General features: G+C 38.4%; 1 protein-coding gene across 10 annotated transcripts in view; it reads right to left on the bottom strand.

Moving 5' to 3' along the window:
- The window catches only part of SORCS2 (sortilin related VPS10 domain containing receptor 2), a 533,074-nt gene that overhangs the window by 225,271 nt on the left and 288,541 nt on the right, over positions 1-19,262 (bottom strand). For all 10 annotated transcript variants that reach the window (XM_064418746.1, XM_064418748.1, XM_064418747.1 and 7 more), the window contains one exon: positions 9,048-9,147. In XM_064418746.1, coding sequence (XP_064274816.1) covers positions 9,048-9,147 — 100 coding nt within the window. The remainder of the gene's footprint in view (positions 1-9,047; positions 9,148-19,262) is intronic.

Below are 19,262 nucleotides of genomic sequence, written 5' to 3'. Positions count from 1 at the left end.
GTGTCAAATCATGTCATGTCACAGTGGTTTTGCACCAGGCAAATGCAATTACAAGGTATGAGACAAGAGGAAGTCAGGCTTCAAGGAGGCTCAGGCTTGCTCAAGGTCATAGAAACTGATGTCAGGTCTCCTGGCTAACAGCTCCCTGACTGAATGATCCTACCACCACTGTTGAAGAGATTTGTTTTATGAATGACAGTTAAGGATGTGTCAGCAGATTTATTATTATTATTATCCCAAGAATACTGTGATTTTTGAATAGAAACATAGACCATTAGCTACATTCTTCTAAATAATATTTTTCTTTAGTAATTGTAACCATTAAAGAAAAAGCTTTTATTTGGCCCACAATCTATGTGTGAGCTGTAGGAAGAAGCAATGCTCAAAAATAGAAAAAAATAAAAGTAGAAAGAGTTTTGGAAAGAAATTAGGAAATGGAAGAGCAGAAAGAGGTGGTGAAAGGTTACAAAAAAAACCCACCAAAAAAACAGATGAGAGATATACCTGCTAGTCACAAGCTTAAACAAAATTGCAGAAAATCCCTCCTCAAAACCAAGCAGGCAATATTAAGCAGAATCCATTCATTTCATAGCAATCTTCTTCTATGAAGGGATGGCAGCAACCTAGTGAATTACTCCCACAGAAGGAAAAAATCTGTCTCTAGTACAAGCCCCAAAGAAGGCTTCAGAGGTGACTTAGTTGAATATGACATTCCAGTTTCCAGGAGGAAGAATCTTTCTCTGACAGAAACATATAGTGTGAAGAAAAAAAAGATCCTGATTTATTTTTGCAAGATTTTTTGCTGACTGTGCTCAAACTATGAGTGCAGGCTGCATTAGAACATATTTGCTATACAGGTCCTGCTTTTTCAGTAGACATTTACAGTTGCTGCAGGGTGCTGGGGCTACTGGGAGTCAGGGCTCATTTGAGAATTAGAAACAGGTAAGCAAGCAGTTACATTCATCCCTTCTAGTAAATGCCACAAAGAGAGGGGAATAAACAGTCACTGGAATACTTAATTTCCACAATAGTTCAGAAGTCTTGCTTGTGGCATGACAGGCAGATTGTAGAAGTTGACTGGTTTAACATCAGTTTTACTCCTAGCAGATCAGGGGGGCAGCAGCCCCAGGGATTCTCAGGGGACTGAGCACACTGCCAGCCCTGCAAAATGGCCATGGCCACCATTTAAACCCTGCTCATTTCCACTGTGCTTCCATGCCAACTCTGGGGATAAAAGTCCTGCTGCTTCTCTGCTACTGAGAGAGCCAGAGAAGCCTGTGTGCTGAACACAAGGGAAGTTGAACAGTGGTGGTGAAGAGAAGCAGGATTTGACACATCAGTAGATTGGACAATGGAACTGGGCCTTGGTCAGAACAGCCAGGTAGAGAAAAACAAAGCCCTGGCAGTGCAGCTACCAGAGTCAGGGGTGCATTTCACGGTTTCCAGCATCCAATCTTCTTGTCTCCAGCATGCACCCACAAATGTGTAGAGAGGACTTTGAGAGAACTCTTTTACATTTGTCATGAAGTCAAAGTCATGTTTCAGGATTTAGAGACTAAAAGGTGATTCTTAGCACGTTATTCAGATAGACCATGATAACGCACACCACACCTCACATAGCATGAGGCATGGAAACTGGGATTCATCCACTGGTCCATCACTGGGGAAATGAGAGGAAAACTCACAGGGCCCCAGGAGATGCAGGCAATCCATCAGCAAGCATGATGAACATGTTTCAATCACTCTCCACCATTGTTTTCTTGGGGCTGTCTGGGGAATACACCTACTGCTCACAGTTCTTGCAGACCTTCTGAATGATACTCATGTCTTGTCAAATACAGTTCAGCAGTTTTCACATAATCTCCTTAGCACGGACCTCCTGGTTCCTGCTGTTAGATTGAGTTAAGATGAAAAAGTTCCAAATTTCCTCCCTTCCGCAACATGGGGAACATGATACAGCCTCTTGGCATGTTGGGATGTTCAGAAAATAATTAGACAAAAGTAATCTCAGCATATAAGATTATTGACATTTATATAAATAATCTAAATCAGTCACAAAAAATCCTGACCTTGCTTATGCCAGTTCAACGGAAACATGACTGTTCTACAGACTTACCTCTACTCATTTTATCCAAGCAGATTTGGTGATCAACTAAATACTTGTTGAGTACAGTAAGAGGCTTGTTACCAATCCTTGACCATTTCCTCTTTTTAGTTATCTTTTCTCTCTTTTCTCCTGTTTCATCTTGCTAAGATTCAGCACCACTAATGCAGCACATCTCCCTTTTTTGTTTTACCTGTGACAGAATTCATGCAGATTGAGTAACTTTCTATTCACTCTTCATATGGACACCTTCTCCTTTGGACACTATCCCATATATTATGATTTACCTCCTTGTTATATTTAATTCTGCAAGTTCCATATTGCATCTGAAAATGTTCCAGGATGATATTTGCCTGGAAATGTATAGCCTTAAAAAAAAGATGTGCATGATCCTCATAATTATTGATTAAAAGACTTTTTTAGCTTTTGCTAGGACATATTAAATTCTCTGCCATGATGGAGAAAAGCCTCATTCAGGTCTCACTCAGGTCTAGAGATCTACTGCAGATAGTTGTGGTTGATTATTTGAGTTTGTTTTTCCCCTTAGTTGTTATCTCAAGCAGAGAAGGATTTCAAAAGTACTTTCAGGTCAATGAGCACATGGGCAGGCTGGACAAGGGAAACACACAACTTGCCTGGTGTCCTGCACAGCAAATCCACACCTCCTACCCCACCTATATTTTTCTCTGGCATATGGCTCAAATTTAGAATTGGGCCTAAGAATCTGCATTTTAAAATAATGAGCTTCAAGTAACAACCTGGTCTAAATTTTGCCAAATTACCCTTATTTTTAGACATAGCAAATCAAAATCCTAGATCTTAAACCCCCCCGGCATGGAATATTGTGCATTCCCATTCCCAGCCACCCCGCAGCAGCTCACCCTCCCCCAGGTGCTGAGGGCAGCTTGAGACCTGCTTTCTGCTGCATGCTCTTGATTGACTGCTCCTATTTCTCCAAGCAATGACCCCTGCTCATCATAATAGCAAATAAAACCTTGCTGAAAATACGATGCTTGGAATCCTTCTCTTTCCAGAATTACTGGGAGGGAAATAGATGTCTCTCAAGTGCAGAATCATATGCACAATGGTCTCTTAACAGTTGCTTGGAGGTCTTTTCCATTTTCACATAAATCTTTTTTATGTTGTACTCCCACCAGCTAGTCATTTTATTTTTGGCTTCACTACAGTAAACTTAATTTAACATTACGTCTTTTTGGTAGTTGTTGGTGTGCTTTTATGACTAATGAGTTTTAGACAGGATATTCATAAAAACAGAACAAAAGCATCTATAATGAGCATACCATAAAGACAGGGCTATTTTTCCTCAGAATAATTGTATGCCTGAGCACAAAAGAATGTGAAAGTTGCACATTAGGCTACAAAATCACAGTGGAAGGTCAGTCTCAAAAACTTAAATTGAGATCTCTAAGCATCAAATGAATTCTAGGATAGAATAATAACACAGAATGTTCAAGCATGCAGCCATTTAGCTTACACACCTTCTACCTTGATGAGCAATTATCCTACATACCTATATACTGTGGGAAACCTACATGGTCATGGCATTCTGCTGCTCCCTTGCATTGTTAGTCAGATTTGTTGGCTTGGCTGATTTTTGGGGGTTGTTTTCTTTCTTTTTTTTTTAAATATCAACTGCAGCCTTTAAAGACAGTGTACTTCAGGTACTGGACTATAGAATATTCATTGGATCCAAGAGAGTAGAATTGACACAAAAATTTCAGAGGCACCTTCAGCTTGCCTGGTTCCATGTTTTAGTAGACATGCATTCAAAAGGGTATTCAAAGACAAACCTGTGATGATCAACAAGATCAAACCATGATCAACAAGAGCTGGGGGATTCTTTCTAGTTCTGCACATACAAGAACAGGATGGAGAAACGCACAGAAAGAGTTTTGATGGAAACAAAACTAAACTAAACCTTTCTCTATGTCACACTATGTAGGAAAACACATTCATAATTGACTGGTTAGGAGAAAGGGTATTCTCAAACAGAGCAGTAATACCGTACCTACCTTCCACTTATTGAAAGGGTTACAAGGAGTTATGACATGACAATGACATAGGAATTACACATTTTTTATGCAGCCCTGTTTACATAGAAATTGTGAAAAAGCCCTGGTTTCTCAACCATAGCACAAATCAGTCCAGCTGGAAAGCTATGGTTCCTGCCTTCCATTTAGCCAGTAAATAACTCAAATACTTCTTTAATAGCCAGATCCCAAGCCATTGTTTCATCCACAGCTTTAATTTTCAACAGTTCCACTCTATTTCTCAAAGCTTTATCCTATTTTTTCCACATATACATAGTCACACCCCATCAAACAGCATCCATCAAATCCTCCCCATATATGTCATGGGTTTGGTAGTGCTGGATGAACCTCTGCTGTGGACTGTGACTTCAGCTAACAGCTCAATGAAAGCTCTGACTGTTTTAACCTATTGAGTTCCACTTGCATTTAGCAGCTTCCTGGTTGTCAACAAAGCAACTGCTCATCAATTGTGTGTGAATAAAATATGGGATTTCTGCCCAAGACTGCCTCTCACAGCAATCTACCAACTAGAAAAGTATGGGTGGGGAAAAAAAAATAAAGAGTTAATTATTGGGCATATTTCTGGTAGTATCTAGAATACCTGAAGACAAACTGAACAGTCATGGACTTAAGCCTTAAGCAAAATGATGCAGTCAGGTCAGATTAGTGCTCTGATGGTGCATCCCTGGAATAAAACAGAATGGTGACACTGCTTATAAGGCAAGAACACATCATGGTAGAGATCTCAACATACAAACTCATATTCTGTAATTTCACATGGAAATGTTCCTCGAGTAACTACTCATCCTATTGAAAGGAATATCCCTTTCCTGACTACTAGTAAAAGTGTAAGAAAATTCTGCTCTCTATATTTGCAGAGGTTCTGGCATGGTATCTAAGGAAACTGATACTTGAGTAGAATTATTCCTTACAAGTGAATGTAGTCATACTGCATTTTGACAAATTTCACAACCAATTGTTCTGCTCTGAAATACAAATGTCAAAATTATGTAGAACTGTATTTACCTGTAAGTACTTAAAAACATTTCTCAAAACAACTGCATCTTGGGAAGGGCTTTTAGAGTTCTGGCAAATACTCTTCTGCAAAGTGTAATGCATACTATTTAAATTATCAGGAGTTAAAATAGTGTATTAAAAAAGCCTATATCCTTATTACTATCTTAAGTAATGAGATACTTGTTTGGCAAGCAAGAATATATGTTTGTCACCTTGCCTTTCAGTTTGGAAAAAACATGCAGCTATTGGTTATTGTGACAGCTGGGAAATGTAAGTGTTCAACTCATTTAACTAATAAGTTAGTGTATCACAATCAATACTTATTTTCTCTTAATATCAAAAGCCTGAATATAAACTGCTTAGCTGTATGTTTTCCAAAAGCATATAAACAGAAGGATGGATGCACCAATTGCATTAGCATGAATTAAAATTAAAATATGCACTGAATGTGAGGAAAAAAATCAGTGTGTTCATTCAACTCATCCCCAGTAACTCTACATAAAATCAAATATATAATTTTTCATCCAATAGCACATATAACAAAAAAAATTTTAAATATTTTATTGATAATTTAGCTTAGTGAAACTAAATTCTGCTAACTTTTTTATTCTGTAGAAAGAACTTTGTTCACCTGATTCCAGATTGATGCTATGGAAGTCTTAATCCCATACTCTATAAACCACATACATCACACTTTCAAGTCACAATTAAAATGTTGGTTTGGAAAACAAAGAACACAAAGCAAATTATTTCCTGCCCATGGTACATGATGGATTTCCTGCACCATTTGATGCTATCAGCATGTGCTAATTACTGAAACCAAGATAATTACATAAATTTTGTAGTTTAAAGTGCAGGGACATCCCTTATCACTGCACAACCTTTCAAGACTGCATAGGGAAAGGTTATTTTATAACACAGATCAATGAAAAAGTGCTTCAAATGGAGAAGCTGGCATCAGAGGGCTTGCATAGCAGAACTCCCTTTCTCTAGTCTACAGCTTTCCAAAACACTATCAGTGTCTTTAGCTGCTAGTTTATAGTACACTAAAACCAGCCAGAATGCAAACCAAATATTAATGCATCCTTAGGAAGCATAAACTCTTAATTAGAGTGTGCCCTTGACTATTATTCTGCTGTTTCACAGCATTTAGGGTGATGATCTATGATCCTACTTGGTCATTTGCAGGTAGGTCAAAATGTTTTCTACTTGTGCTGACTGCAGTTCAACTCTGCCTCACAAACAGTACAGCCACATGACCCATCTCTTTGTATGTCTGCAGGAAGCCGCAGTTTGATTCAGTTCAAAACCACAACAGTCACAAAGTCAGTTACTGAGACCTCCACAAAATAATTCAACCTTATTCTCATAGAATTCTCACAAAGAACTATGATTTTAACAGTATGAACTGCCTGGATATACCCATATTTCTCCTTTGTTTGGTTTTGGTTGGTTTTTGGGTTTTGTTTTTTTTTTGTTTGGGTTTCTTGGTTTTTTGGTTTTTTTTGATTGTAGAGGGAGAGAGATTGACCAGATACCTAATTCTAAAGAACTTAATTCAGGTGTGGTTAATGCTCTGATGACACTGAGGTGGGAACGATGTGCTTTAAATGTGCAGAATCTGTTCTTCCACAGATGAGGACAACAATGGCTAAATGAAATTAAATCATAGAACACTTTTTACTATGTGAAGTATTAAAAATCCTCATAAATGTATTTTATCTTTGCTTTCATGTATTTTCCCAGTCACTAAATGCTAAGTGGTAGCATGGGACTACTTATGCTTTAAATTTAAAGTGCATGCTCAGTTCCAGTGTATGCAGTCAGCAATCCAGTTTCCATTTTCAGCACATTTTAAAAGATGTGAACTGGTTGAAGAAAACCCACACCATAATGATCTGAAGTAACATCAAGAACAAGTAAAACCCTGAGATGTCTGCTCAGCTCACAAAAGGGAGTCAGAGTTCTAAATAGTCTATTACACCCCATGCAACTCTGTTGATATAGACAGACGGGGAGATATGTTCCTCCATCATCGCAAACAACTTGTCTGAGATCAACTTAGTCTTGCTCTTAATTCCCTAATCAAAGGTCCAGCACCTAAAATTTCCCATTGCAACAGACTTAGAACATGAAGACTTCCCTCTTACCTTCCACAGGTGACTGCAAAACCCCCAAGAACAGTCTGAAACCATTGGTTAAAACATGCAACCCCACTGCTTTCATAATTTTTTTACCACACATGCATGTATGTATATTTCCATGCATAATATATCTCCCTCTGGCATAATTTAAAGGCCCTAAAATCATTTCTGCTGTGCTGTTTTTGTTGTTTGTATGCTAGTAAACAACACCTTCACAGAAGCAAATATTCACATAAAAATAGCATATTTCTATTGACTCAAAGGGACTTTCTGTATCATCTGGCTTCCAATATCCGATTAGTTTACTAAGTGAGGTTTGTATCTCTAAGAAATTCAACTTGTGAAATTCAGTAGAATATAGATTTTTCTTAGGATTAACATGAGGGTTCTTGTGATGACTGGTGTGTCTTTCAGGCTTGGAATAAAGAGTGATCTTACTGCTGTTTATTTTTTCACACAACTGGCACAATCATATTGTCACTGAACCCTTGTGCTTTGATATTTGGGGAGGCTTTGATATTGTAACTGACTGAGTTGGGAAAGTTCCTCCATGGGGATCTCATCCATCTCATCCTTCTAGTTTTTATTCTAGAACCTGAGATGGGTAAAGATTTTTGATTTTATTCTTTTGGACGTGAAACCACCAGTAGATTGCACATCTGAGATACACAATCTGAAGAAACTTTGTGCTTGTTGGCAGTTCCACCTCAAGAAACAAAATAATACTTTCTGGCTTTGCAGAAGATTAAAAATACATTACTAATCTCAGAAATAGCACAGCTTGGGCACAAAATTCCAGTGACAATTTCAAGGGAAATACAGTATGTACTTAATCATCGAGGCAGCCTTACAGAGTTCTACTGATTTTTTGATTAAGCAAAACAGACAGACAAACACAACAAACATTGTTCTTCCAATCAGAGGCCTCTACCTGAAATCAGTGTTTCTGTATTACACTGGATTTAAAAGGTCCTTATCAAGAGAAAACTCTTATTTCATGAAAGACCCACTGTGCTTATGCTTCACATTGTACTTCACAATTCTTGCCATTTAAATCACAGGCACTTTGAAGACACAGAAGGGCTGTTACCATGATTTTTTCTCATAATCATTGTTCCTGTTGCTTCTAATATAACATCCATTGTAAATACACTCAGTGGGTCTATTTCTCTCTCACTTATAAAGCCCATTTAACCTTTCCAGGTTCCAGGAAAAGTGGGTTTTTTTCTTAGTAATGATGCAGGAACATTTCTTAGGAAATCTTCAAGAAGGGTTTTTTTTTAAATTTATTTAATTAAGATTCTACAGGGGATAAACATAATTATCAATGACAGCCTGCCCAATCCCCATACTTTATATTAAGGAACATGCAAAGAACCTCGTGCATTAAGGACGAAGAGTTTGAATGTAAGTCCCAGAATCCACTGGGATGTGTGAAAACCGACAGAATTTCTTCTTTCATTTGCAAGGAAAACACTATGAAAGCTTGATTTCCAGGAGTCATATGAGTAAATGATCTCATAAGGTTTCCATATCCATCAAGGTAATTTTTTTCTGTCCGTACTATTCAGGAAAAATAAACACCCCACTTCTGTATGTCAGAAATGCACCAAAGGTGATCTTCACCATCATGAAAATCAGTTTCCTGTATTGTTGTGAAAACCTGTAAAACACTCTTTACATAGTCGCAGAATCTCACCTGCACTACAAAAATGGTTTTTTGCCACATACCTTCTTTTTGTTGGTGGAACAAATGTAGAAATTGTCAATAACAGTGGCAATCCCAGGCTGTAGATTCAACTTTGTGTATAATGTCCCAAAATCTGAAGACCTGAAAGAAATCAAACATCTGTAAGTGCTCTTTTCTAAAGGCTTCAGCATTGAAACTCTGCAAAGAAAATCCCTCTCTGTGCACCAAGGTCCATTTTCAATGATTCTCTGCCATCCTTTTGTTCTTTTCAGTGTTTGTTACCTACTAAAAGAAACCCATTACTATGAAGACAACTAAATTCTAGGTTTGAAAAAACTGGCTAGCTCTGTCTGTACTTTTTAGTTCTCTGCAGTGCTAGTTTATTTTTTTCTGTGCAGTGACAGAAGCCTGACATGTACACCTTTCCATCACCACCCACAAGGTGGAAAAAAAGAGCTATGAAGAGCACAGGCTCATTGGCAAGTACTAACAGCATTCTCCTCAGCCATGCAGAAAAAGAAGAGTTGATTTCAGAGCTTGCTGTTGCAGAAGACAAGAATTTGGCCCAAGATCTGGAATATTCACATTAGACCTCTATCAGAATTTGTATGGGATAAAGGTATCCCATCCACTCCTCCAACTCTTTTCAAAGGATCACTGAATTTTTAATTAAAAGAAGGAAAGTCTGTATTTGCCCATCAGGATGGCTCACAGACATCTCCATGAGTATTTCAAATGTGGGCGCTCTGCAGAATTTGCTCCATATTTCTGAAAAGTCGTCAGTGAAAAACAGCATCCGTGTCCTGCAGTTGTATTGCCAATGTCAATTATAAAAAGAACAGACAAATAAAATGTTAGTATAAAGAAAAGTTAGAGAAATTCAAAGCAAGTCACATCCAAATTTAAATCCCTTTGGATGAAACCTTGCTTGTTCTGTTTAGGATAAAATTGTACCATATGCCCTCTCCATATTTACAGTTATTCATTTTGCATTTGGAAAGGGACTCAGACACAGATCTAAGGCACTTCTCCCTTCTTTACCAAGAAGCACTCCCTAGGGCAGAGAGTTGGTGTGAGGACTTCCACTTTATACACCCTTCTCTCCCTGGAATAACAAACAGCTTGTAAGCTACCCTGCCCTAACAACTGGGAGCATTCAAAAGCTCTCATGTCCAAGAGAACCAAGAACAAGACTGTCCCTCCCAGTGTGACACTGCACTGACTGTGCAGTGATTTCTGCCCTACAGTCCCTTTCTACCACATTCATTGCTCCCCAGCAGGCTCTGCTGCCTCATGCTCCTCACCCAGGGCAGTCACTGCTGAAGTTTGTGGGACCATGACTGAGTACAACGAGAGAGAACAGTGAAGAACCAAATCCCTGGCTCAGAGTGTACACGTTGAGAAGAAGCCCACTGCCTGAGGTCTCCTCCAAACCACCTGAGGCAGGTTATTCCCTGAAGGGTTGGTGTCCACAGAAGGCCACTATGAGCATCCCACCTATGTCCCAGTGCCACCCAGAACGTCACTGAAGTTGGAGGGCATGTTGTATGAAGTGCCTTCTGTGCTTTTACCAATCCAGCTCTCCAAAAGACACAGGAACTTTCAGCTGCTGCCATGGAGCAGCTTTCTAAGTCTTTGGCATCACCAAGCATAGTGGGCAGACTATGCCAGGAACAGGTCCTAAGGAATACCAAGAAAGGTTCATGTTTACCTTACTTTATCTTCCTTCTCCACCAGTTAAAAAAACTCAACTGGTCATAACACTATGACACTCAGGCCATCCTCCAGTCTAAAGCTGAGAGTTTAACCATTTTATAATGTTATCTGAATAGATTTGATCTGGGAGTTTTCTCCCACAATGTTGCTTTCTCTGCAGATATACAGCAATGCAATAGAGAATTAACTGATCACAGCAATTCAATTTTGACAAAGTATGTAGATATCAAACACTTACAACTGCAGTGTACAACTAATTGTTCAGCACAGAACTAATCAAAATTCTAAGGGGAAGAGGATGGACAGTGCTAAACCTAATTTGCCAGTGGTATTTGACAGAAAGAAATTAAAGCAAAGACACAAAATATCAACTTCAGACAGATGTACTGAAACCATGCAGAACAAGTATGTATAATGGAAATATAACCTAGTCTATTCTCTTTGAGGGAAGAATATCAGGTCAGTGGCTAGCGCAGTAATAACATGCTGAAATAATTCTCTGAACCTTAAAGATGATTCAATTTACTTTGAAGAGGCAGTTCCAGGATTAATACAATGGGACCACTGGAGAGTGACACCATGCGAGGGACACCATGGCAACTCTGTCAATGTGTGAAAAGAGTACAGGCAGGAAGCCCAAAAAGATAAGTAAGTTCCAAGGTAAAAAGTTCTAGTCCAAAACTTTCCCTTCTAATTCTCATGACTTACAGAAAGCAATGACAAAAAAAAAAAAAAAAAAAAGGAATTTTAATTTTAACAAGATGAGAACACTAAGATAACTACGGTATTTTCAGACAAAAGTAATACAACTATACAGTCAATTTTTTTTTCCCCTCAGGTAAAATTTGGCAATCTCAAGGGAAAAGAAACAACAGTTCCAGCCTGAGAAATAGGCAACTTTATCTCCCGAAAAGTACACCATGCCTAAACAGAAAGACCATGATTGGAAGAAGATCTATGGATCTATGGATTTATGGACTTCCAAGTCTTTTTTACAATTGTCCAGACTTGAGAGAGCCCAGGAATGTCAGCTATTCCTTGAGACATTCATGCACAAGAGGACATAGTTGAAGGACATCATTCAAAGGCGGCACTGTGCAAAATAACTGGTTTTCCAAATCTAGTATGATCCAGAGCAAACAGACCACCTTGACTTTTTCACTTAAGATATAACTTCAAAGTTCCTGACTGCATATATAAAGAACTAACATTTTGAAGCATGCAGCTAGAACAGAATAGCCTTTAATTGCACTACTGCACTACAGACAGTTGGGGAGGATGAATTCTACTATCCCAGTGCATGCCTATTTCAAGATATATTTCAATATGTATTTGTACTTGTACAAAATTAAGGAGAGGAGGAGCCCTTTGTGGTTTTCCAGTCTCTGTGAGATTTTTTTTTTTTTTCTGTCAACTCATGCTCTGTCAAAAGTGTTAAGGAAATGGAAAACCCCCACATGAGTAACCTGTTTTTATCAGGATAAACATATTCTCTTTCCTCCCTAAAAATTATGAAAAGATACTTCAAGTTATAATGGAAAGAGGATGCACATGTACCTGATGAGAAAACTTCCTTCTATACCATGGTTTATTTGAAGTGGCAGCACAACAGCAGAACTCCATAAACCGGAGCAAAACATGTACAGACTGCCTTTGTAAAGAAGGGCCTGACCTGCAGTCCTAAGTGATCTGGACACAGTTAGTTAGAATTTTGGCTTTATGTAACACATTTCAGGGGAAACAGCGAGCTATACTCAGGCTGCTTCCTACTGCTGTGTATCCACCTGTGCACTACAGGCTACAGATTTCAAGGATGTTTCTTCACTGAGCAAAACTCAGTGGAGGATTCACAGGGTACACATCTTCCAGTACTCAGGTGACAGAACCACTGGATGGTGGAACAACATGATTACTCACATACTGATGCAGACATCACACAACCTGAGCCAGACAGTTTGTGGCTTTTTTGAAGTCAAGTATATATTTCTGCTGTAATGTGTGCTAGTTTTCTTTTTATTTTGTTTCCCCTTTATGGAAAGAAACAGTTCTCACTGTAAGAACAGCATGTTCAGATAAGAGTCCTCAAAATCATACAGTGATATTACAGTACAGACATAATTAGGTATTTTTACCTTAATTTTGTGAGCTCAAAAAATAGTTGGGAAAATGTCCAAGTGGTAAAGAAATGTACCCTGATGAAATAAAACTCCCAAAGCCCCTAAGCTCTGTGCAAATTTAGGTCTCATCCTAAAAAATATAACTTTTTAGATCTGAGGTAAAATAAATCTATGTCTAACATAATTTGGAACTGTACCTAAACATTGCATCTGGATATCTTCCAACAGAAATTTTGAGAAAGAAGAAAAAATTTAGCAGATACCAAAAGAGACATGAACGAAATGTTTGCCTTTCTGAATTCCACTATCATTATAAAGCTCTCCCCTGGTGATTCACACCTATGATTCTACATTGCTCATTGTTAGTTGTTTTTCCGGGTTTTATTTATAAGTAGATATTTAAAAATATATAAGACAAATTAAAAATTAATATAGTAAGATGTTAATGAAGATTCTTAGAGATGAAAATTGCATTCCCAAATCAAATGTAATACTCAAACAACTCATCAACTGCAAAAAAAATGCTTCCTTCCTTTTTTTTTAATGAATTGAAGAGACACACTAGGAAGAGAATGGTTAGAACACTTAACACACATGTTCATCAGATTTCCTCTACTTTTTCTTCTTGAAGACTAATTCAAGACTCATTCTAGTCAAATGAGTCATATTATACAAGCTCCATTAACTTAAAATCCTGGAAGACAACAAGGAAGAGGTTTCAAATGACTTTTGGACCACTTAACTGGTGAAACTATAAAAAAAAGTCTTTGGAAGAAAAGAATATAAAAGATCTGCTGGTTTAGATAATTGGGAAATTGTTGAAAAAAATTCAATTGAGATGCACATTAGAGAATCAAGGAAGAGTACATCTGTACATAAAACTCACTCGACTGCTTCCCACTTAATTTTCTCCAGACTCTATTGCAAATGTTTTCTTCCCACCTTCTCCTCCTTTCAGTCAGCAGAAGAACCCAAGATTTACATCATGAACTTTTAAAATACAGGAGAACTTATTTTAGGTTCCTGCTCTGTGACAGACTTACATCTAACATTAGGATTTCCTTTGTGCTCTGGTCCCTCACCTGAATAATAGAGACAACACTGTCAACTATACCTCAGATGTGTGTAAGGAAAATAGATAACTACAGCAGAGTAATGAAGAACTGGCTGATGGAGTATCTAAAACAGATACATCAGAGGTTGCAGCAACAAATACCAGGACAAGCCTACTGAAAGGGAAAGAAAGCAGAGGAACATCATTAAAGAAGTGGAAAACTAACTCATCATCTTCACTTAAACAGCACAGAAGCCTTCAAAGACTTTTACACATCCAATGTGGAAATTGCAGAGGCTTTGGTTAGCCTCATAAAGTCCTTTCAAACAAAACAAAAAACCTCAAAACCCCCAAGGCCTTTCTTCAGAGAACAAACACATTGTAACATTGAATTCCAACACCCAACTCATATATTGAGGAATGCATGCGGATGAAAGTTTCTTCAAAGACTGTAGAAGAGTAGGACTCCTAGCTAGCCAATTAACACCCAGCAATCCAATTAACAGATTAATGATCAGCTATCAGCTTTGCTGGAGTACTTTTTGAAAATACCTCTCTCTCTATTTCCAGAAAATTGAGCCTTTTGGAAATTACACATTTTTCCTCCCAAAACCAAAAACATAGAAATGCTTCTTCCTTAATCCAGTTTTACACTAAAGAATCAGTGGTGTAGGCTAGAGGTAATATATAAATATTTTAGCAACTTTGCTTTTAGGCAATAGAGGGTTTACCTACTTTTCCCAAAACCACTAGATAGTAACATGTCCTGTTTTCAGTTATCAATTATTGATATCACATATTGATCACATATCTGATAACATTGATTTTTAAGAGCTGTTGGTAATCCCAGCTGCCTTTTTAGTTGAAGTGACCTGTTCTGTAATGCCCTGCTGTGTACAGGACACAGTGCAACTTTGCATTTATACAGTTATAGAGACTCCTTCCAATAATTACAGGTATTAATGATTGTAAATTGCTGACCTAAAAAATTCCACGGGGGGGTGGGGGGGAAACAAACCCAAAAGACTGCATTTGCATCAAGTGAAGACTCAAGGAGGATCATAATCATAAACATGACATATTCTAGAACTGAGCTTTTATTCAAAGCATTAAACATATCCAATTCAACTGGCCACAGTGGAAGGAAAAACAGTCCTCTGTAGCCAACAATAAAAGCCAGGATTACCATGGCAGGTGACTTTAGGGAGTCAGATCTCTCCTCAGGAACTCAGGCTGCTAATGTCAGAGCAAGGAACAAGACATGACCTTATTTTGCTACGCACACAGCTGGATCCTCTGACACCACACAGTACTGAGACTGACTGGGCCCCAGACTGGCATGCCAGGCTACAATCTTCTACAACCCTGATGTTACCTTTGAAGAAAGTATTTTGAGTCCACACTTTCCAGGAACTATCCTGTCTCAGAGCTGTCTGGACCCAATGCTTCATACAAGTACAGCAACCGTTCACATTTTCTTATGAGAGAACATGGATGGTGATAAACAGAGCTCATTGTACAGATAGGGTGTTACTTGATGGAGATATGTGAATTATACAATATGTATTTATGTACTGTATCATTTTTTCCCTTACTAGTATCTTCTGTCATGCATGTATCAGGTACTGGTTTTGGTTAATCACTTCATCTGCACAATGCACACACACACATGCTCAAACTCCAATAGTTAGCAGTATTGTGTCTTTAGTATCTACTACATATCTTTCTGTGCTGTATTTAAACATTCTTACTCTGCATATCTCACTGTATACCATGGCAGTTATCTTTTGCAGCCCTTCATTAGTCCTTCAATATACCACAAACATCCTGCTCATTAGCCTATAATCACTCTGCTTATCAGTTACATTTCCAAGCTCCTCATTACTTTGCTGCACAGCTGCAACAATTAGCTTTTATATTCTTCAGGCTGACAAAACATCACATTAGCTTCTATTAGCTGCAGCCATCTCTTGTCCTCTTAGAAAGTGCTAGTTTAGGTTAGACACCTATTCTGAAACTACTGCCTTGGTGCATTAATTCCATCACCAGCACAGAGCACTTGCTGACAGTACGTCTTGGAAGGTACAGCCTGTAGCCACGCTTGCAGTACACAGATACTTGTGATGAATCCACTCAAGCATGAAACAAGCAGTGTCACAGTGACAAAGCAGACAAAACACCGCCAGCAAGACAGGGTTATGTCTTACTTTTGCAAAAAGTAAAAGCTCTGGGTTATTTCTTCCTTAGCTTTGCAGCCATGGAAGAGCTGGGGCATGCACTGGATCGCGCTGCCCTCAAGGGGCACAGGGAATTTTTAATTTGCTTTGGGGCAAATTAAAAATTCTCCCACAATCATTCAATCCCAGTCATTTGTTCCTGTTAAAAACAAACTTATTGAAACAATTCACAGTCAAATTAATGGTTTTGAAGTCTTGCTTTAGGATCATTTCAGGAATGCTGTTCACAGTTCCTTCCCACAAACAGTTCCAGTGACCTACATGAGGCAGTAAAAAACAAAAATGAAATTGTGGGAAATAGGGAAAGATCAATTTCTTACCACACTTTCTTCACTGAATTCAACATATTGTGTAACTAACATTTAGTATGCAGGCATTTCTCATAAGAAACAGCCCTGTGTAGATTCAGTTTCAGCAGCTGCAAGTCCAGTGCTGCATTAGCAAGGAATGGAGAGTATTATGGAGCATTTGGGAGGTTGCTATTCTGAGACTTAACTATTTCATTAACTATTCAATTAATTATTTAATTATTACCTACAAAACAAATTAATACTTCCTATGTAGTACTAGCTTCCTTTCACCTATTCAGACAAGCATCTTTGGAAAAAAATTAGGTTGGGTTTAGTTTTGGTGGGGTATTTTTTTTTTTTTTTTGGTTTTTTTTTTTTGGTTTTTTTTTTTAGTTTAGGAAAAAGAAGTCTTTGTTACTAAAATGCATTTTTCCAAAATTATGCTTACTAACTATATTGCCAGAAGTGGAAACATACATATATCACTTCCAGTATGATTTCTCTTTTATGACTGTTGTGAAGGGAAATGAGTAATTACAAAGGAATTATTTCTTATCTCACATACTTATGTTCTTTGGGGAAAGGAGATGGTTCAAGAATATTTTCTTGAGGTTTGCAAGGAACATTAAAATTTTCCACCATGGAAAAATGCTAGGCATTTCCCATAGCCCAGGCTTTTTATTTAAACCACTAAACACAGCTGAAATATTTCTGAAACAACTTTATTCTCAGTCAGGCAGCTTCTTGGAAGGCAAGAAACACGCTGGGATATATGAGAGAATTTGGCCTTGTGCTTTCTGACCAGAACAGCAAATTTTCTTGTAATCACCGGATAGAACTGGTTGAAATAGGAACATTTATTAAATTAAGAAAGAACTGATAATAATTTAATAAATTGTGTATGCGCATCCATATGCAATTATCTGTTCCTCTAGCAGTGGGGTCTGCAAACTATAAAAATCTTCTACTCACTCTTCAGTAAGCACAACTCTTCTGTAACTCCAATTGTAGCAGTTTTAACTTTTGCTGCTGATGTGCTCATCTCCATTTTATGATTGCTATGGGGAAGGTGAGAGGGAAAATGAACTATATGGCCAGGTGTAGCACTTTATAAAAAGATAAATTAAGTCAAAGTTTTGTCAGTAATTTGATTGCGGTATTCTGCACCTGAAACTAAATGCTTGGCAAAACTAAGGGAGTAACTGGATATTTTAAAAACAAATAAAAATCCTAAACAAGTAAATACAGAAAAATAGACTCTGGAAATGTATCAGAGACCCACTGTTGCCTGTTGTGAGTTTTCTGGAATGTTTCTCTGAAACTGCAAGTACACATCCTAGATGGAGGCTGGTCAGTGCTCAGATGCAGCTCAAGTTCATCCAAGATGTGAGTTCCCATGTTCCCAGTGTCAAAGGAGTGATTATCTCAAGTTATTAAAATTGCATCAGAACAAAACCTTTACAAGGAATTTTAAAGCATTGTTTTGAATCCCTCTCCTTCAATAACAGTCCATGTCAAAACAATCATCTGCCTCACCCATATCTGCCCACAATGCCATGATGTGTCTGAATCATGAAAACATTCAGATGGTTAAACAAAATCAGGTTTTCTTACCAGGCTTAAAATCACTGTGTCTGTGCTGCCTGAGCTGGCAGTGTGCAGAATACGATGGGAAGCAGGTAGGGGTGGGAGGAGGCACATCTCAGGGTGCTGCAGCCACCGGGGACACGGGGGAATTCAGGTACTCACAACCACTTCAGCAAGGTTTGTTTCTGCTATTTGTTAATGACCCTATCCATAACCTCCTAACAGCGTTCTACAGTTGCTGAAAGGGTTTTATTTATTTATTTATTTTGTTTAGAGCTTTCAGCAGCCCAATCTCCCTCACAGTCATTCTCCTATAACTGCAGTGACACCTGTGGAGGGCTGAGCCCATCAGCTGTAGTTTGGCCTGCTGTTGAACTTGGCAAGCCAGCAGCACATAAAGCCCCAGCAGATGTTTCTGCTTTAATAGCAGCTCTTTCAAACCCTTGGCCAGACATAAATCCAAAATAGATCCAGAAAAGAGACAAGCAGTGCCACCATCATGGCTCTTAAAATTAGGAGGCAGAACTAGGCTTTTCTGCGGGACTCTCAGAGACCATTAGCAGCAGAAGGTGTCAGGAAGTGTTCCCATAAATTATGCTGACAGGTTAAGAGGGCCAGCCACAGCAAATGCAGCACATTTTGCACTGTGTCACGGTTTGCTAGGAAACAGAATCCTAAGACAAATACACGCATTTACACTGGAGTTTCCATACCAGGATCACACTTCATAGCAACAAGTACAGGAAGCAGCCAATTTTATGGCCATTAACACCTCCACATGGATCTGTGGTGCTTCCATGCCACGTTAATGAACATTCCAAAAGTAAAACAGTAAGGCAATGACTCTTGGTAGAAGGGATCTTCTGAATACATGCCTTGCTGGATCTATTTTCTTAAAAGAAAGCTGCACTAAGAGTGCATTTACAGCTGCCACCGTGCTTTATGGGAGAGGAGGTTGATATATACCAGGGTGACATACTAATACACCATTCACTTGGTGATGACTAACTGCCTCTAACAGAAGCCTGGTCCACTGTAAATTACTGACATGTAATTTCAAATGCAAGTTAAAACAACCCCCACAGAATAAGAATAGTTCTCAGCATTCAAAATAACTCAAAGCACTGAAGCAGCTGAAAACTTCCATCACATTCTTGTCTAATGTCAAAGGAGACTAGAAAGAGAAAAAAGTGACCCAGTGACTAAAAAGGAGTTCTTTCGTAGGAATGAAGGTTATTACCTGTTCTCCTGCTTC

This window comes from Passer domesticus, chromosome 4 (genome assembly GCF_036417665.1).
Source record: "Passer domesticus isolate bPasDom1 chromosome 4, bPasDom1.hap1, whole genome shotgun sequence".
NCBI classification, from domain to species: domain Eukaryota; kingdom Metazoa; phylum Chordata; class Aves; order Passeriformes; family Passeridae; genus Passer; species Passer domesticus.
The sequence above is the reverse complement of the archived record's forward strand: the minus strand, read 5'-3'. Positions and strand labels throughout refer to the sequence as shown.